Source organism: Pavona decussata, unplaced genomic scaffold (genome assembly GCF_977016875.1).
Source record: "Pavona decussata unplaced genomic scaffold, jaPavDecu1.1 SCAFFOLD_48, whole genome shotgun sequence".
Classification (NCBI taxonomy): Eukaryota; Metazoa; Cnidaria; class Anthozoa; order Scleractinia; family Agariciidae; genus Pavona; species Pavona decussata.
The window spans coordinates 5,700,624-5,721,467 of record NW_028145470.1 but is presented as its reverse complement, the minus strand read 5'-3'; the positions used below and the strand labels follow the sequence as shown (position 1 = coordinate 5,721,467).

The window sequence follows — 20,844 nt, the reverse complement described above, 5'->3', positions numbered from 1 at the left end:
ACTTGGATAGAAAGAAGGCGCAAATCTGTAGCACGAACAAAGCAGTTCAGAGAAACGTTGTTAATTGTTTGAAACTGAATCAGCGAGATTGTAACAATTAAGTTGATTAGACGAAGATCACTTTCATCATTTGGATTAAAAGAAGGCGCATATTCCTTTGTAGCACGAACTCAATATTTCGCAGGAAAGATTATTAAATTGTTGAAAATGAATCAGAGAGATTGGAACAATTAGGCTGATTAAAAAGATCGCTTTCATCATTTGGATTAAAACAAGGCTTAATTGTTACCCAATCACCTTGTTAGATTTTTAATTTATCGATGGTTTGTGCCATTATTTCTAGACTTCACATCATAGAAGACGAAGACAGAAAACTTCCACTCATCGACAGTCATCTTTGTAATTCAAGCACATCACTTTTCTAACGAATACGTGAATTTAACATAACACCACAGATCCACCTTCTGGAAGCTGGCATAGTGGCAGTTAGACATCTGTGGCACCATGGGAAGTCAGTAAAACGTAAAACCACACTAAGGCCACAGGCAACCCAACTGAGTCCAGAGACAAAGATCCAGAGAGACTGCAAAGGCAACTGGGTAAACCAGCTACGGTAGCCTACAACTCCTCTGGGTGTTACCCACCCGACCCCCAACAGTTTGTAAGGATTCCCTGATGGTTCACTGGATTTACATACAAATGGCCGAGGAAGACAATGTGGAGAAAAGTCTCCAAGGAAACGAGATGGTAAATGGACCAGAACTTAAACCACTGATCTTCAGACTGAAAAACTGATGCCCTAACCCACTGCCAAGACTTAAATACACAAATGCACGCGACCTGCTCCCAGCTGAGCTCATAGCTCCGTTGGTTAGAGCAACGGTGATCTGATACGCAAGTTGTGAGTTCAAATCTAGCCAAGGTCAAAGATTTTTCTTTGTTCTCTGCGACCCAAATTTCCTCTCCGAGGTTTGCAACCCAGCAGAACCCATGGACAGTAGATCTAAATACAGTTGAACCTCTCCACAACGGCCACCGTGGGGACAGAAGAAAGTGGTCGTTAGGGATGTAATATGACACTTTTTTTTCGGGACGTACAACATGTTTATTGTGCCAAGTTCATGCTAACTGTAGCCTATAATGGCAATCCAATCTTAAATAATATATATAGAAAACATACACAACAAAACGTAAATAATGTTTTGAATCAAAATGTTAACAAGTCGAAACGAGCAAGGTTCGCAACATTCGCTATATTATTGCTATATATCATTAAAATGGATACAGAAACATAATGTTCCAGAGACAAATGTCGATTACTGCATCAGTTTTCCATCAGTTTATAAAAAAAGGTTTTTGCAAAAAAGTACTGTACTGGCCGTTGTCGAGAGGTTATTTTGGCAGTTGGGGACGCACTTTAGCGGCCGTTTCCGTTGTAGAGAGGTGGCCGTTGTAGAGAGGTTTAAACAAGAGCTAATTTATGGACTGTCCGCCGGGACAAAAAAAAGTGGCCGTTTTAGAGAGGTGGCCGTTAGTGGAGGTTCGACTGTACAAAATTCTTACATAAACTTTAATGTTGTTTCTAGCCACTGAGCTCTCCTAGCAACCACAGATGTTGCTATTTAAAGGAGGTTAATATGAAAAACACATGCAGACTAGCAGTCAGATATTAGCACCACTATTGATCATAAGTTAGTAGTATTTTAGCATTACTGGAGTGGTATTGGTACCAATAGCATTCTTTTAAATAGTGCCATTTATACTCTCTGAAGGTTAATAAAGATGAGCTGAAGTGAGGGTAGGTAAGGTGAGACGAGACGTGATGAAATGACATGAAATGACATGACATACAAATAACTTTGAAACTATCAAATTCCAGTTTTGTTAGTAAAATACTAGGGATCTGCAGATTTGACTACGAGTACGTGATTGAGTACGAGTAGGACTTTTCAGATCTAGTTTGTGTGGTTTAGGTAACCGGTTGTTACACTTATCTTGTTTTATTTGAAAGTCGTACTCGTACTCAATCGCGTTCTCGTACTCTGATATGAAGGTCCCTACTACCTGCTCCGGGAGTGGTCACTTAGTAAAGTGATCCAAAGTATGTGTACCCTTCCTCGAATGCGATACAGTAGAATCCAGCCTTAAAACCCGTAACATGACTAAGTACTTTGCACTGTGACCAATTACCACCTTTCGGGGTCCCAAGTGTGATTTTGTTGATCAGCATCAAATTTCTCCTTACAATATCAATGCTTATTCAACCCCTGAGGTCATGTGAATTAAGGATATCATCACCCAAGGTAAATTTTCTTGATATTTTAATAACTTCGCCACAGTACTTTTATAAGAAAAGTATGAGGACAAGTTAGGAGAATTTGTTCTTTGATATTAGGGTTTAAAGGGTTAATATGACCATTTCAGATGCAAGGTGGCTGAAATGACACAGCTAACACAATTTGACAAAGAAGAAGTCAACGTTATCTCAATGTTTAATCGGTTTTTGGTGAATACTTTTGTTTCTTAATTATTTTGCCTTCTAAATTATGCCGCATTCCGTTTTTCCATAGGCTACCATAATTTGATGTTAATAATTTCTAAGGACCTTTTAATACGATCAACATTTGACAGGAGGTCATGTCAATCAGCCTCCACTGAAGCTTCCAGGCTAAAACACTATGTGCAAAAAGTCTGGTTAACCCTGGTATTCCAGGTAAGTCTGGTAACCCTGGTCTTGCAAATAACCGGCAGGGTTACCAATCCACACGGACCCATTTTTCTTTCAAAACAAACTTCTCTGTGTCTCTCAAGTTCCATACACTCAAATACACACTGAAAATGCAAACCCTTTAAGATGGTATCCACAATGAAATCTTTAAGGAAAACATCCATGTAGACAGCAGAATTGTACCCTTCAAAGACCTGCATCCACAGGGAAGACAAACTATGGAAAAACTGTTTGTTTATTTATTTACATATGAGTTAAAAGTTCACTTACTCTTCTTGTATAAAGATGATGGCAAAGTATTCAATTTTCTGAATCCATCCTCGAAAGTGCCTTCTCCGTTTGAACCATTAGGATCATTAGTATCTGCCATGTTTTCTCTGACAAGCTGGTTGCTTGAATCAATCTCGTCCTCATCTACACTTTCGAAGTTACTTTCGGTTGACATCTGGCAACAAATCAATCAATCAATCAATCGATCGATCAATCAATCAATAAACATACATATCTTACGTCTTATGTTAAAAGCTTATTCTATATTAAAGGAGAATCACAAGACCATAAATTGTTATAATAAGCCCTGGGCCTACATCCACTCAAAAATCTCTTTTAGGCGGCTATTTTCAAGAGGGTTTATCTTTGGAGCGAAATTTCCATTTGTAAAGTGGTTTAGTTTATGAATAAAAACCACTTGAAACACTAAGCTAACAGCTTGAAACAGCAATCCATTAAGGTGCTTGGGCTTATATATGGAAGCTTATTTTTGGTGTGGGGAAGGTGGTTCTTATATGTGGAAAGGGACGTGCTTATATTCAGGATTTTACCAAGTAACTTGAACCCCAGTCAACTAACTCTAAGGTCTCCCTAACTCAAGCCAAACCCCTTTTTCCCTGATTGCCTTTATTGCTATTACCATGACTTCAATCAGAGAAGATAAAACGTCTTTACTTACATGTGAGTCGTCAAGAGTCTGTTTGGCATGGGTACTTAAATCAGAGTCGCTCCTGCTTCTGTCAAGATAAGCCACCCCACAAGTGTTTCCCCCACCTGAAAGTGGTCTGTTCTCAAATGAAGAGACTATAATGCTAGGAGGAGAAGAGGCAACTCTACGATGCCCAGGTGCAAAGGATTTTGTTTTAGCCACACCAGTAAGGTCAGCCTTCTCTGACCATTCAGACTCCATTTCTGCTGAGATAGAAGACTGTCCTTGGCTTGTTCTCCGTTTACCTTCAGCACTTTCTTCGTTTCCAGAATCCTGATTTGCCCCTTCGATGATGTACCAAGAGGAGGTCTTGCTTTCTCTGTTGTCTGCAATAGATGCAGTTTTAATTTGTTCCTTGTTCCCTCCGACAGGTTCCCCCCTTAGTCCAGAAGGTTCCTTGGCAGCATCCATCTGTACTCCAGAAGGTTCCCCTCCACCAGTTATCTTTACCCCAGAAGGTTCCTTTGCACCAGTCATGTTGACCCCAGAAGCCTCCCTTGCTCTTCCAGCTTCATATTTAGGGTCTGAGAGTTTTTCATTGTTTGGCTCAATAACAACAAAGGCGTTAAATGACCCACTCTCCTGGCTTGCTGCGTAATCTTTTTGAAGTTTCACCCGCACTAAAGCCTCACTCTTCTCACCAGGAAAAGAGTGGCCCTTCACCACTCCTCCAACTGGCAAAATTCCTTCTGTGGGAGAGTCCCCAGGGGTACCAATGTTTGCTTGTACACTAGGAATAGGTCGAAAACCAGTGGTGACATGTAACACTTCCAAATCTGCCCCAGTTAATGCCTCCTCTGCCGATTCATTTGCGTCTAGGGAGGGGTAGGGAGATGCTGATCTTGATCCCCAGGGAGTGATTGAGGGGCTTTGGTTTACAGCAAGGAAGTTTGTGTCCACCCCTTGGTTTGCCATTACATCAGTGGACTTCGCAAGTTGCTATAAGAAAACAATAAAGGGTTCTGAGAAGCTGTAAGACATAATTTCCCCAAAACACAAAAATAGACTATGCCCATTTGCACAAGCACAACAAAGAACTGGATCATATTTCCCTTTGATTGTCATTAAAACACCTCAACAATAACAACAACAAACTTTATTAACCCCATAGTTTACAAAAGGCATTTACTATGTAATACACAAATAATAAGGGTATTGGATACATGAAGTGACCTTACAGTTAAAAATGCCAGGCAGCCAGCTAACTGAAAAGATATTTTATGTGCTGAGGTCGAGTACACAAACAAACATAGACACACAGGCAAAAATATGAAGAAACAGAGTTCAGATAACTACTGTCCCATGATCACCATGGCAACCATTTACAGAGCAACGACCTCAACCGGGGCCACCGAAAAAAACCGACACTGAAATTTAAAGAAATTTTCTCGTTTTTAATTGGTTTACAAACTACCAAAGCCAGACTCCTTTGCTGTTAATGTGACCTGTGATTAGCTGACCAAAGTTGGGTGGCCCCGGTTGAGTTCGTTGCACTGTAATTCACAAAAGTGACCAACTGTTTTGGTACTTCTTTACGATAAATTATCACAGTTTTTAAAGGAATTTTAAAAAGCAACACATTTGAATAGGTCACTGTAAAAAAAATCTTATTAATTAATAGCCAGGCAGGTGATTGGAAGAAAGAAAACTGGAATGGACTCCTACTCCATGCACTAGAATTTAAGGAACCATTCTTAGATTTTCTTATAGATGAGCTGCACCCCAATTAAGGAAATGAATTTCAGAATAAAAAAGTATTTATTGAACACCACCATCTACTGGTTTTGCTGTTCTTGAAATTATGTCTCAATAAAAGGGATCAATAAAGATGTCTTAGAATTTGGTACAGAGGACATGATTCTATGAAGAACAAGTACCTCTGTTGATTTTCCATCTATCTGTGCAGATGATGAGAGAGCCTTTCCCTCTTTGGTGGAAGCTGTTTTGCTGTTTTTCTTCTTTTCTGCTTGGACATATTCTTGCAGGCTTAAAAGAAATAAAAACTTAATGAGAAAATAAAAGCAAAATATACATTGCAAAAGGTTACTCCCATAAAAAAGCTATATGGGAATGTGCCACTGTGAAGGGTATAGTTTTCAAGCAGTTTAGTCTGGGATATGGTATAGAAATCAGAGAGTTTTGGTCTTCAAGCAGTTTAGTCTGAATATGGTATAGAAATCGGAGAGTTTTGGTCTAAAATAGGATATCATTCTTTCCAGGAAATTGATTTAGTATTACTTGAAGAATTTAGTCTAGATGAGGTTTCCCAGGAATATTGACAGTTAAAAAATGTTTTAGTTGTTGCTGTACACGCAGAAGATTTTGTTTTGGCTGGACTGTGATAGTGACAAAATTTCTGGAAAATAGTCTGGGATAGGGTAGGGATTTTGGTCTTTAATCGAGTATAGGGTTGCAAAATGCAGCTGAACTTGGTCTGGTTTAAGGTAAGGGTTTCAGAGTCCTAGTGGTACACCTCCACCCCAACAGTTTTAGAGTACCCTCCACCCCTGGGGAAAAGGTGGAAGCAAAGGATAAAAATTAAGTTAAAGCTGCATGAGAGCAAACTAGTAAGTACTGTAGAATTATTATCACCTGTTGTTCCAACCATCAACAGCTTCACACAGTGTTTTCTTGAGACTATTCAAGCTGTTTGCTATGACATATTCCAAGGCCTGTCTGTCTTCAGGTGTAAGGTGTTCACACGAGCCTTCCACAGCCAGCGGATTGCAAGAGGTTTGAAGACTCTGTGCTTTCTTTTCCACAATATCAACCTGTTCCAAGAATCGATTGTGCTCATCCTGAAAAATTTAAATCATTAAAAAAATAATTATTATAAAGTGATCAGCATCTAATTTCTCCTCAAAATATCACCTCTTAGTCAAACATGCAAGTAATGAGAATAAAGAAAATGATCACCAAAGATGAAAGGTCTTGATGTTTAAAAAAATTCTCCCAACTTGTACTATAAGAAATATATGAGAGCAGTAAGGAGAATATCTATGTTGATACTGGCATTTAAAGGGATAAAAAGCATATCAGGGTTGTTAGGATGCAAGTCACACATGTCCCACATTTTGAAACATCTTCAGAGAAAATTCACCTAACCCTAACTTAACCAGAGCCTCACCCCTTGTAGTTCTGAGCCCCAGTTGTTCAAAGGGTGGATAACTTAATCCAGTGGACAGAATGTATTAATAAATTGGAGTACATTTTATCCGCTGTATAGCAATTCATCCACCGGTTAAAATTATCCACTCTTTAACAACTCGGACCAGGCTAGACGCCAGAAACATGGATAAAACATGCCAAGAAAAATAATTATGAATTTTGCACATATATTTCAATCTCCCTTAAGCAAAACACTATCCGGAGAGTAGTAACCCTCCCCCCACCACCCCCCACACTCGATGTTGCTTTCAGGAAGGCTGGACGATGACACAGCCTTTTTTTCCAGTGGCGGACCAACATTAATGAGGGGGAGGAGTGGGGCAGGGGTGAGTTGTTGATGTATCATTGTAGCGGTCGAATTTGGAGTTCGACTAAAAGTTTCTTAACAGTTTTGTCCAGGATTGCAGGTACTTTTGTTAATACTTATTTTGGTCCCCAAAGTATAATCCCTGATTCTGAAAAATGAATTGTGCCTTGCCATGCTCTCAGGTTTCTGCAAGGTCTGTTGACTTCACTTTTACTGACCAATGGACCACATGCAGGACTTTTCCACCCACCCACAAAGTCCAGAACATGTTTAGTAGACAAGAGCTAAACAAAAAAGGCTACATGTACCTAAATGGAAGGGCTGAGAGCATAACCTTATGTCAAATGTTAGGCTGATTTTTTGTTTTGCTTAAAAGTGCCTCAAATTTTGCACATGACCATCAATTCAGTCAGAACATTGATCAGTGTTTTTTCTGCTGGTTTATGCTTAATTTTTTACAAAAATGAGCCAAAATATTGAGATGCTCTGGAGCTAAAACAACAACAACAACAACAAACAAAATGAAAATAAAACAAAGAGCAATGTGCTTTGATTATGTTAAAGGTTACATACAAAAATTCATGCACTTGTGGGTGAAACAAAAGATACCCTTAAATTTGACATATAATATAATAGTTATTGTAATACTTCCAGTCCTTCAATTGGTTCAGGCAGCATCTTGAAATTTATGAAACTCAAAGGCAACTTCAACAATTGAAAGCACTTACACTGAGTGCCACAAAAAACTGCTGCATCCTGGCTTGGCGATCAGGTTGAGTGGTAAAGAAATCTCTCAAGGATTCCAGACGGTCATAGAATGCAGCAAACACAGTGTCCCCTCTACAAACAAACATACACAAATGGTGATTTCAATAATACTGCATCTGGTCTTTAAATACCCATCATCACGCACCTCCTAAAGTAACCATTTTCTTCTGAATTTCTTTCTTTTTAGCCCAATCATTAGCTCTCCTAAATTGAATTGCGACGGCGACGTTGGACATGAGCTCCCGGCAATCTACTGGGAGGTTTTGTTACGTGATTTTTTTATCAACTTGATCATGTGACAAAAACGTCCAACACCACTTGACAAAGATTCCGTGATGGAATCGAAAGCTTGTGCTTGAACATAAATTTTTGATCCTGAAAACAAAACCTTTTTGTTGATGTAATATGACAGGATCAAGAAACAATTTTTTCTCCAATAATTTTAAGATAATATTGAAGAATACATTCCTGCAAGCAGTTATCTTTGTGGGTGAATATTATAAGTTATGGTAACACTGCAGTGCAGTGGACCATAATGCCATCCAGGGTATTTGTAATACTTTGTGCTTCGTGATAATGATACAACCAGTGTCCAAATCTATCCACTTCATCATCATCAATGGTGAGCAGGAGGTTGTCTCTTAGTCAGACCAGGAAACAAGTGTTGCCTTGGTGTGCGATTTGGTGAATGGCTAGAACTTCAGTTGATTCTGATAACCACTTTGTTTTCAATTTGGAGCACACAGTAGTTAGTCACTACCCCATTTTTTATCTTGAACTCTTTGCTACAAGCGTGAAATTATGTTAAGTAAATACAGCTGTACAGTTGAATCTCTCAGTAAGCAAGAATCCAAAATGCTAGGAAAGATAGCCAACTAAATAATTTTGCTTGGTCTGGTACCAACTAAAACACCTTGGTGGAGAGGGGCACTGAGGTTGCTTGCCTAACGCATGGTTCAATTCTTGCTGTTACTGTTCCCCATCCACTTCACCATCAGGAAAAGTATGCCCTTCAGGGAGCAGTAATGTTGACATCAATGTTCACACAAACACTTATGGGGTGATACAATGGCATCATATCATGTATATGAGTTCAGATGGGAAATCTCTTGAATTTGTAAGAAATATGTTGGAAAGAAAGCATCTATCCAAGCTTAAATCTGTGTTAGAGGTAAGTTATTATCAAGAGTCCTGGGGGGGGGGGGGGGGTGGAAATTGTGTTTCTCTGTATGTTTGGGAGTGGGGAATAGAATGACAAGTAAGAAAACATGAGCAAATCATCAGTGGTGTTTCCGGGAAGGAAGAGAAATGATCAAATAGGAATTGAACCATGTGCAAGAAAACAACAGGAGAGGACAGCACCAGGCTCAAAGCACCAACCGTCAGACTGAAAGTCCCTTATGCTAACAAGTAACCCACATGAGAGAGGACAAGCATAACTAAATTCCAACTTGCAGGAATGGATCAAGTTTTACCTTGTTGCCATGGCATGTATGTCGTCGATCCAAAAGTTAGCATCCCTTGTCTTCTCCTTGATTGAGATCGTGGGAGGAGGGATGGCTATTTCAAACAGTTTGATAGGACGATACCTGAAAAAGACATTTAAGAAAATGTGAATGATATTTTAAAAATGTTTAAAGCTAACACAGAACTTTATTCTTAAGGATCTTATGTCTATAAAGCATGCACTGAAGGAAACAGCACACGGTTCATCCTCATACATTACGGAGCTCTCCAAAGACTATACCCCTTCACTCAAAAAAGTTCATAATTCCTTACAACCTGAATTTGTGAATTTAGTTTCCTTGAAAATCTTAATGTTCCCTGAGCTGAAGTGTTTCAAAATCATGCTAAAAATCAAAGCCGTGGCAGGTCTCCTTTAACTAAAAGACTAATAGAGGCAAAACTTCCATGTATGATAACCACATATCAAATTTAAAAGTATTTATACAGGGTAGTCTATTAAGCATAGGGTAGTTTAAGTAGAGCCCTGTTAAAAAAAACCCATTAATATGAAATAGCGAAATCAAAGGTACATTAGCTCTGAATGAAAACACTAATCCATACATACAATTATAACGCTGTGAAGAAACTAGACAAGAGAATAAAAAAAAAAAAAAAAAATTTTAAGGGTTCCTGAAACTAACTTGAAAGAAGCCACCATGTTGGTATAGGCAAAGTACTGGTAATGATCCTTGTGCAAGGAGTGTCCACATGGCTCAACACTTGCTCGACGCTTGTAACTTCCAGCATAGAACCTCAGCTCCAGATACTTAGCAAATGACAATGCCCATGCCTCAGGGGAGAGGGGTACAATCGGAGTCACCTAAAAACAATACATCTTTGCTATTACTAAGGGGATAGGGGTACAATTTACATTTCTTAGGAATATTATTCACATCCTTTCTCAGTCAATGAAGCAAAATATAACTTCACAATGTTATCATAATGTCTCACAAAAGAGGGTAACATTTACAGTGTGTGCCATCAAGAGAAGTGAGACATTATTCATCTGAATGTTTTCTAGCCAAAGATCATTGAATGTCTAAAACATGTGATATCCTTAATACTGTTAAAACTGGTAACTTCTATTTAACTTGTTATTCATATCTTTGTTAAAATTCAAATACTAAACTCTTCTACTTTCTACATTCAGCTGGCAGCAACCTTTTCAGTGGCAGGAAATATAAGATGCCTGACTTATGAGCCCTTTACACCAAAGCTAAAAAAAATTAAAAGTTGTTTACTTAAACACGGTTTAAAATTATTTTTTTCATAGAAGTTGCTTACTTTCAACTTCAAATTTATCACAACGGAGGCATAAACTGGAGCTTATTTAAACCCTAGGTATTATTCATTCTTCCAGTTAAAACTTCTGTCACTGATTTGTTGAGCATACATGGTTTAACTAAACATGTCTACAAGGTTGCCTCTATACTGACTGTGAGCCTGCTTAAATACCGTGCCAACAGGAATACTGTATCCATGAACAGGTTTTATACTAGACAAACCTGTTTACATTCCTTGCACCAGCTCCACGTGAGGATAGTGTGTTGGAATCCTGGGATGGGAGACTCTAGATTCCTCATGTGAATGTACACAGAGCCTGTGCCGTGCGCAAAGTATCTCACATGATCAACCATGGGGACATCACAGTTTGGATTAGGACAGATGTATGATGGTCTGCAAATTATATTAGTACACAGACTGTCAAGACAATGCCTCACTGATTCAGGGTAATATTGACACAGTGCTAACCCGATCTGGGCAGAGCCATCAAATTTTTCCTTGTAATATCAATGGTTATTCAACCCCTAAGGTAATGAGAATTAAGGGTATGATCACCCAACCCAAGGTGAATTTTCTTGATATTTTTAACTTCCTCTAAGTAATTTTATAAGAAAAGTATGGAGACAAGATAGGATAATTTGGTTTTTGATATTAGCCTGGGTTTTAAAAAGGGTTGACTGGTTCCCTCTTTTATCACTACCAGAGTCAAGACTTGTACTGCTGCATCAGGTTATAATAACATAACTTTTGCATCTTTCAATAAGTGTACAATACTTCCAATACTTCCATAGGTGGCATTTACTTCTAATATTTCCCAAGATAATAGAGGTTGTGGAAAATCTATGTCTGCAGTGCAGGATTAACATCATCATCATCAGCAGCAGCAGCAGCAGCAGCAGAATCATCATCATTATCATTATCATTAAAACTTGTCATACCTGAAACAGTATATCTCCAGGAAGCCACCAAGAGTGATATCATTTCGTCCGTAAAACTCCATGAACACTGCCCTAGAGTGATTTATTAAGATATTTTAATGCTTAGTGAAGTGTCCTGAAGTGGATAAACCTCATTCACTTCTTTGTCAAAACAGAATCCCTCAGAAATTGGGGTTTATCCCATAACACAAGACAAACATTAAAATGAGAAAGATTGTAGAGAAGCAGTGCTTCACGAAAATAACCAGTTAACAGAAATTTATAATAGTACATTATAACAAGAGAACAAGAAATTAATTAAAGGAGATTGATTTTTGCTGTCTATAAAGGATGTTTGATAAGATATATTGCTCTGTAGCAACTATAATAATTATTTTATCTGCCTTGAGCTTTTACAATCCTTTAGTGTTCTTCACTGAATATTTGTGTTATTTTTAACAGTTTATTCAACATTATTTAGGCTGCAGGTAACCCTCAACTGACTTTCACAAAGTGACATGAGTGGAAACTAAATTCTGTTTTTGAGCAGTCATATGCATATGATGGCAAACAAATGCAAAATCAACTGTTCAAATTTTAGTAATCTGGAAACAAACCTCTGCAACAGAGGTAAAGGAAGAATGGAATTAATGACATGGTGTATCATGAACTAGGCACATGTCCATACTGGAAGCATCAAATTTCTCCTTGTGATATCAATGCTTATTCACCCCCTGAGGTCATGAGAAGTATGGATATGATCATCCAAGGTGAGTTTTCTTAATATTTTAATACCTTCTTCCCAGTACTTTTATAAGACAAGTATGGGGACAGGATAGGAGAATTTGTTATTTGATATTAGGGGGTTAAAGGATTAATTTTGCTATTTTCAACACTCACCATGGACTGATACATGGCCGGGGTGAGTTGTTTGACTCATTTGAGTAACTAATAAACAGCACAGCAATTCTTTGATGAGCATATGGGTCTAAACAATCAACTTGCTGCAAAACAAAATTGTTATAACAATGAAATTATAAAGTTAAAAAGCACAACTTCTGGTATATGGATACTATGCGTTCCTTAGCAACACCTGTTTGTCATCAAGATGCAATGAAACTGTTTTCTTTTCTTTCTTTCTTTTTTTTCAGCTTTCTTAAAAATTCCCCCTGCATTTACATAGCACTAGTTGGTTTTCCTCATTTACCCTATGGAAGGTGTTTTTTATACAACCAAAATAATACAGAAAAAAGAAGTTTAAGTGCAGTCGTTATTGCATAATGTAGCTTTTCTCTGGAATGTGTTAAAGGCTACGATGTTTTGAGTTTTATTTGATTGCTTGTAATCAAGGGTGTATCACACACACAAAATACTTTTGAAATTTTTTTCCACACAGTCTGACGGCTTCAATCATAAAGCAAGAGCTATGAGAGGAAGTGGTTTAAAGTCCGACAGTGGCATTTCAACAGCTGAAAGTTAAATGACTTTGAAAGTTGAAATCCCATTGCACTTAAACGCAAAAAGTTTGTAGGGTTGATAGCAAAAACCCCGTTAAGAGTGAAGTGCACTCAGCCACTTAATTCTTCTTACCTTTCTGTTTACATGTTGAGTGTTTGTCGCTGCAGGCTCGTTCTTCTTCCCCTCTACTGCTTCTTTAGACTTTTCTGACACATTTCTCACAGTGTTATTGCATTCCTGAGCAGTCGCGCCTTCCTTCTTCTGACTAATCATTGTCTTGGTATCACCTTCTAGCCATCCACACTGCACTCTGGACACAGTCTCACCTTTTCTTGTCAACTGAATCTGTCCCCCTTGGGCTCTGAAATCTGCAAGCAGCACTTGGAAAAACGGATCATCACGCCCCATAGTTAATGAAGCTAATGTTAAAGGATGAGGTTCTAACAAGCACACAAGTTTGCTGAGGCGTCGTTGATGAGGATTGGAGAAATCAAACTCCTCCAGATCTTCCTCTTTCAACTGGTGTGGGTTGTTTTTTGGATCAATGCGCGCAGACCAGTAGATATCCGCAGGCAATGTTGATCTCAGAGCGAAGTTTCTCCCTGCTTCTGTCAGCAAATATGGAAGAGGGTAGTCAAGAAATGGAGAACTAGGTAAAACGGTGCTTTTCAATGCTGCCTGGAATAATTCAGATCCTTTGCTGGAATCTTGTTGAGAAGTTTCGGTATCCATCTTTTCATCACCTTCTGATCCTTTGCTAGAGTCTTGCTCAGAAATTTCAGTGTTCCTCTTTTCCTTGCCATTCTCTGTTTCAGTTACTTTCATTTTCTCTTCGAAATTTCTGGCAGCGATTTCTCTGTCCTCCATCAAATGGCTTGTATCTGGGGGCATAGCAAACTCATCCATGAGAAAGTGAAGTTCAAGTCTTAAACTGTAGGCAACATACACCATGTGCTGGAAAATACGCTTCACTTTAGCTAGCACAAAACTGTTTCCTCCTCTCAGATTCACAGTGCAGCCAAGATCAGCTGGACAGCCTTCAATGAACATTAGTGTCTTGGACTCTCCATTCTAACAAACATGAAGTAGAAATAACTGCATTCATAAAGTGATGCTTCATGAACAGTTTCTTATTTTTAATATTTCAGTTGGTCTAGAGTGATTTATTTCTTTATATATTTACAAATTTGCCAATGGCAGGTAAACAGACAAGGGGGCGTTGTGTCCCTTACCAGTTCTGTCTACCCACCCCACCCATAACTTAAACTGAAACCAAAAACTAACAGTGTGTTCGATTGACCCTATTCCAGAATAGGAATACAACAATGACAAAAAATCTCTCATAAGAGGTTTAAGGAGTTACTGGAGTACGAAACGGCTCTTAAATTATCATGTGTCAGTAAATGTTTACAGAAATGGCTTCACGAATTACTTAAAAAGAGAAAGTTAACAGCTATTCCACTTATTCTTATTCCAAAATAAGGTCAATCAAATGCAACCTAAATGTCAGATTAGTAAGAACATGCTTGCAGAGGTTTAATGCAGCGCCATTAACTGGGGGAAAACAATTTTGTAAGTTTGCATATTGCCTGCACCAAGGACTGAATACAGACAAGAAAAATAAAATAAAATAAAAAATAAAAAATAGAGTGGGTGTGAGAAATCCCTAATGCAGATACCATCTTCTAATAACATAATATCTACTTGACTCTGAAGATCAACTTTTATCAATTTTAACTGAAAATCAGGTAGAATCAAATGCCAATTCCCACAAACAGAATTAGACTAAGTTTTCTTCCCTGAGATCTCAATCTTTCCAGAAATGAATTAAAAATAATCTCTGCATCTCCGCATTTTCACACTTTGAAAGTTTAATATCACTGCCTTGTTAAACAGCATGACCATGGGTAAGTGTATAGTATGTAGTAGTACCTTAAGAGAGTATCTCTGGACTTTAAATGATTGACATGACCCCAGCTGTGGTCGACTCAGCTGCTCCATGGAGCAGAGGACATCTGCTCGTGTGCACCTGGCAATACGCTCAATCACTCTCTACAAAAGAATTTTCTTATGGTAAGCATTTCATAACAAGCTACCCATATCTTTTTATGTGAGGGTAAGGATATTCTAGTCAGAAGGGCTGATGGACCTTCTCTCCGAGCATCAGACATGTTGGTGAAACCACGTTTTAACACCTGATTTATGCAACACTCGGCCTCCTATAGAGGTTCAGCTTTGTGGAACGCCATGATCACTAGAGTTGGATATCGCTATTAAGGATATTGGACAAAAACGCTGTAACTTAACTGCATTCAACGATTTTAATTTTGTGGCAACATCAGCCTCTACTGCTCATTTTAATCATAGAGACTTCATCTACAAATGATTTTCTTTTTTAGATTATTTGAATAAATTGTGAATTGTAAATTATAGTTTAATAGCATTAAATCGGCTAAAATTCTAACAGAAAACAAATTACTTGAGGCTAAATTTGGCCCTTGAATCATTTACAATAATTACTTTCCTATAATCAAATATCTTGACTTACTGGTTTTACATTCAGGACTAGAGTGATTCCATGTTGTAGCAGCATGTCCTGTGCAAGCCGTGAAACAGTTTTCTCCACCAACAAAATGTTTGGTCGTAAAGAAACTACTCTGGCAACAAAGTTCTTCAAAAACTCAAATTCTTGGAGAACAAGTGGATCAAGAGAAGCCAGACGGTTCTCATTTCGCTGCAAGAAAAGAAATAGTAAGAATAAGAAGCCCATCTATAAAATTTTTGATTTAATTGGTAAATAACAAGTATTGAAATGAAATTTTGATCCCATGAAATACAAGTGTTCTTTGCTTACAACATGTAGCTTTCCTGAACATGAAACAACTGCATGGGATACCCAACATAAAGTATTGTATTCTACTCCACCTGGATGGGGTGCCAGTCCATCACAGGACTTGCAGCATCAAATGACTAGGAGTACTTGCTACTCTCCCCTGGGCCCAGTTGTTCAAAGCTCGATTAAGCTAATCCTGGGTTAACGTGAACTTTGATTCGATTTTAATGACTAGTCATTAAAGATTTTTCGAAAAGGTTTTTGTCTTTCAGTTTTGGCTTGGCCTTTTCTTTGCCATTAGCTTAAAATTAGCTTTCTAAGAAATTTTTAACGAGTGAAATGAAAACCTCGGTTAACTTTTAATCAGGGGATTAGCGTTAATCAGCTTTCGAACAACCGGGCCCTGAATGGGATGCTAGTCCATCTCAGGATACCCAGCATAAAGGGACTAGGAGTATTACTACTCCCCCTGGATGGGATGCTAGTCCATCTCAGGATACCCAGCATGAAGGGACTAGGAGAATTACTACTCCCCCTGGATGGGATGCTAGTCCATCACAGGATACCCAGCTGAAGTGACTAGGAGTATTACTACCACCCCCCCCCCCTACCGATTGTATGCTTAGTAGTCAAACACAGGGTTGAATCTGCCCCCCCCGGCCCCCACCCATTTATGCACCTTGATGAAGAGAGACAACCCGCATCCATATTCAAATACAATGTCTACATGCACAAATAAGGGTGCTACACCATGCTATGAAAACAGTTAGGATAGATGGGTGCATGGGTGGGCTCATTTACAACAACTGCCATAAGGAGTCTACAGACAAACTCTCTCACACACAGACAAAAAGAGCATCAGAAAGCAAACATCTTATAATGACTTGCCTGATAATCAATAGCACAGCTTAGCACCAGTATCTTGGGGTGACTCAGCACACTCGCCATCTTCTTGTTGGCAATATTCTTGGTGAACACAACACCACTGATCATTTCACAGTCGCTTTTGCTTCCACCTGGGATCTTCTTGAACTTCACATATTCACAGATGTCCATGTCGTCATCTTTTCGAACATCAGGACTGACCTGAATGGTGATTGGATAGATGAATGTTTGATCTGAATCATAATCAGACAGTTGCATACATATACTGTGTTGAGCCAATTACGAACAAGGGGGAGGGGGGGGGGGGGGATGAGAGGGCACTCAACTGAAGATTCCATGGGTATCTGGTGATGTGGCCAGGCCACAATATTTGATTGCCCCATTTTGTGCTGAAAATTACAGTCAACTCCCATTATTACGGACACTCTTGAGACTGCAAGTTAGTGCCCTTAATATTTCACTCAAACATTTGTAATTTATGTTTACCGGGGATTTAGCTACTGTCCATATTATCAAGGTGTCCATAATAGCAAGGTGTCCACAAGGTAAGAGTTGACTGTAGATGGTACAATACATGTTTGTACACATGACATGCTGACAAGCCTATAACACAAATTGTTTCAGGTTGCCATGCATAGCACAAAAAATATCATAGGATTTCGAAACATTATGTCAATCATAGGGACAGTCAGTGCTGAATGACAAGCCTTGTACGCAATATTTTGCACAAGGCGAACAGTGCACTATAGAATTTGCAAATATAAGACAGTCATAGGCAAACATCGTACCATCTGAATTTGCCTTAAAGGCAGTGTGACTCCTAATACAGAATTATTTTTACACTGTTTATAACTATGTGGAAAAAGTAGCTCTTAACAAGGACTGTTGAACCTAAAAAGAAACCTAGGGGTTACAACACATTTTTTTCCTTCAGAAAATTAATCTTAGTTTGAAAATTACATGCTAAACTAATGAACCTTTAGCGTAAAATTTAATTATAAATATAAGTTCCAGGCTCTATTCCACTCAAGGACTTCTTTAGAAGCTTATTTTTGGGAGGGTTTGCTTTCAGCAAGAACTTATTTCTTGGGGGAATTTGCTTTCCTAAAATTGGTTGAGTATGACAATGAAAACAGTTTCAAACACTAAGCTCACAGGTTAAAACAGGAGAGGATGGCTTACGTTCACAATTTATAATTACTATGAATTTATAGCAGGACATTGTGTTGGTACTTCTACAAAGGTTTGCCAAAAACGTTTTTTTTTAAATACTAATCCTTGTTTTTATGTAAGTTGTACCTGCTCACTAACTTTCTTTACAAGTGGTAAAATGGTGTCTTTCCAATCAACTGACAGACCAGCATCCTTCAACAGTTGCTCTAGCAGAGTGTTCAGATGGTACGCATGTGCAGCCCTGAAAGAAAATAAATTGCCGAACATCATGCTCAGCAAAGCTTTGTTCTCCTAACAAAATTAATATTATAGGTTGGCTCTCATGAAGGCCAATTAGCAGCCGTCATCAGAGACTCATGGCCACCCACAAGCAGCATCACAGAGGGTTTTCTCCAGACTGATGTTACTAACAGACAGTTCCATTGAATGCCTAAACTGTGCTACACGCTGTGCTTCCAGATTGGGACTGCTAGCCAGCTCTGCAACCACAGATGAATCACACAATGGCACAGTCATCTTCAAATACAAAGTTTTAAGTTTGAGATAGAGGAAAGGACAGGCTTAATTGTCAAGGTCAAAATAAAAATACAAGGGCTGGATAGTCAGGATTTTCATATAAATATAGGTTCACTATTTAAGTTTAATCTGGGCCAGCAACATCTCCCAACATTCAGTTATATTAGTTAGTATATGTTGTGGTTCAAAATTTAATGTCATCTAATTCATTATAAATAATTAGACATTGTATTACCATAAGTTGCCCTTCTCCATTTCTATATTGTTATTGTAAGTTATAAAGTGTTCTAATAATCATTTTAACAGGAAGTGAAGGAAAAATAAAAATACAAAAAAATTAAAAAAACAAAACCCACCCTTCCATAATTTTGCTAATTTTATCATATTCTTGTCATTTTTGGATTCTTCAAGTTTTAGTCCTTATGAATAAATTGTTAACTCCAGTTACATACATTCTTCAACAATCTTGGCAACTGCCTTTATAGCCAAAGCTGTTCGATTATTGGGAAAATGAACATCAGTCCAAAACTATAAAGTTAACACAAAGAAGGATTTCGCTCACCTGAGTCGTTCCATGGCTAATCTTTCGCCATTATCGTCCCTCAGTTCACCCAAATCAGAAGCATACGGTGACCTGTCAACACCAATCTTCTTGGCCATCAAAGCACCACTGAAGATCTCATCAGCAGTGTTGCTGGCACTTAGTGCTTGAACTGATGCCCCCTCGTTAGTCTTCTTAGTGCTTGGTCTCAGGGAGGTGTAGGGGTACCCTTCATTATACACATACTGTTCCAGTGGGGGTGGGGGAGCATCTGTTATTAGGGACAGTGTAGAGCTGCTGCTTTCACCGTTTGCATCTGGGGTTGACATTCTGGCAAGTTTCCCAGGCTGCAAAACAAGATCACATCATCACTAGAAACTATGAACAAAAAAATCATTACAGTTGCACCTTTCAATAACATACAGACTCTGAAGTTCAAGATTCAATGAACCATGATTACATTTTTCACTGCCGTCAATCAGTGCAGCAGACCTCTTAGAAAACAATAACGTTTGGCTCAATGGAGTCATAAGGTCATGTTTGTACGCTGTGATTAGCAGATTTCAATCCACTTTGTTGGTTTCTTTATTTTTGCAGTCAGCTGGTTGTTGCCATAATTATGATTGGCAGTGGTAAAATATGCAAATTGTTAGTTGGGTTGTGTCTGTATGTTGTTGTAAGGCACAATAAAAGCAATTTCTTTAGTTGTTTTAGAGCTGATAAAAGAATTTGAATGCTTAAAATGATCATATAAATTTGTGTTGTTGCTCGAAATTTTACAAATCAATTCAATTCTTATTTTCCTTTGTTGCAGATTAAGGTAATTAATCCTTTAACCCCTAATATCAAAGAACAAATACTCCTATCTTGTCCCCATACTTTTCTTATAAAAGTACTGGGTGTTCTAAGTTATCAAACTATCACGAAAATTCACCTTGGCTGATCATATCTGTAATTCTCATGACCTCAGGGGCTGAATAAGCATTGATATTAATTTAATTACAAGGAGAAATTTGATGTTGATCACTGTTAGGACTTAAGAACGGTGCCTACTAATATCGAAGTATTTTTGTGCGGTTTATGACTATACGGGAAAAGCAGATCTCAGCAAGGGCTATTGGAATCCAAAAAGAAAATTGGGGGTAACCACGCATTTTTCAGAGAAAATTAAGCAACAATATTTCTAAAAAGCGCCAAAATATAAAGCAATGTATGGGATTTTTTCCTAAATTGAAGCTTAGTTATCTCTGAAAAATGCATGGTTACCCCCAATTTTTTTTAGATACCAAAAGCATTTGGTAAGTTCTGCTTTCTCCGTGTAGTTTTAAACCGCGCAAAAAAATTCCTGTATTAGCAGGCACCACCCATAGGAAACCCGAGTATCTCGCGATGCGCAGAACATATGTGCAGTAACAATAGTAGGCACCGTCCTTAAAGGGTTTATCCAGGACAAAGAAAATAAAAATTTGCAGTTTTGAAATAGCCAGTAGAATAGGAAGCCATCACAAAGTTGTCAAAAAGATATGAAAAAGAATTATTAAAAACTTTGTCAGGTCAATATAACAGCACGAAAAATTTTACTGGGAAATATTGAATTTTATAATTAATTTTCATATTCTAATTACCTCTCCAAAATGTTGTAAATCAACCTTCAATGACAATTCACTGTCTCCTTCCTCAGAGGCAAGGCCATTCATCAAATCCAGATCCAAAAGCTTTGGTCCTTACAAGATCACAAAATAAAAACAATATTATTGCGTTATTCGTGATTGACAAAAAGA

At 38.2% G+C, this 20,844-nt stretch overlaps 1 protein-coding gene across 4 annotated transcripts in view; it reads right to left on the bottom strand.

The window, feature by feature from the left end:
• The window catches only part of LOC146481982 (1-phosphatidylinositol 3-phosphate 5-kinase-like), a 99,148-nt gene that overhangs the window by 68,461 nt on the left and 9,843 nt on the right, over nt 1-20,844 (bottom strand). For all 4 annotated transcript variants that reach the window (XR_014864377.1, XR_014864378.1, XM_085108060.1 and 1 more), the window contains exons 8-24: nt 20,689-20,786; nt 19,085-19,410; nt 18,133-18,247; nt 16,837-17,034; nt 15,664-15,849; nt 15,048-15,167; nt 13,248-14,186; nt 12,558-12,661; nt 11,679-11,750; nt 10,962-11,133; nt 10,098-10,276; nt 9,426-9,539; nt 7,911-8,022; nt 6,300-6,505; nt 5,585-5,693; nt 3,678-4,646; nt 2,999-3,173 (exon numbers count right to left, since the gene is read on the bottom strand). Coding sequence is in view for 2 of the 4 variants with exons in the window: in XM_085108060.1 (XP_084964186.1) it covers nt 2,999-3,173; nt 3,678-4,646; nt 5,585-5,693; nt 6,300-6,505; nt 7,911-8,022; nt 9,426-9,539; nt 10,098-10,276; nt 10,962-11,133; nt 11,679-11,750; nt 12,558-12,661; nt 13,248-14,186; nt 15,048-15,167; nt 15,664-15,849; nt 16,837-17,034; nt 18,133-18,247; nt 19,085-19,410; nt 20,689-20,786 (4,194 nt within the window). In the remaining 2 variants the exon portion in view is untranslated. The remainder of the gene's footprint in view (nt 1-2,998; nt 3,174-3,677; nt 4,647-5,584; nt 5,694-6,299; nt 6,506-7,910; nt 8,023-9,425; nt 9,540-10,097; nt 10,277-10,961; nt 11,134-11,678; nt 11,751-12,557; nt 12,662-13,247; nt 14,187-15,047; nt 15,168-15,663; nt 15,850-16,836; nt 17,035-18,132; nt 18,248-19,084; nt 19,411-20,688; nt 20,787-20,844) is intronic.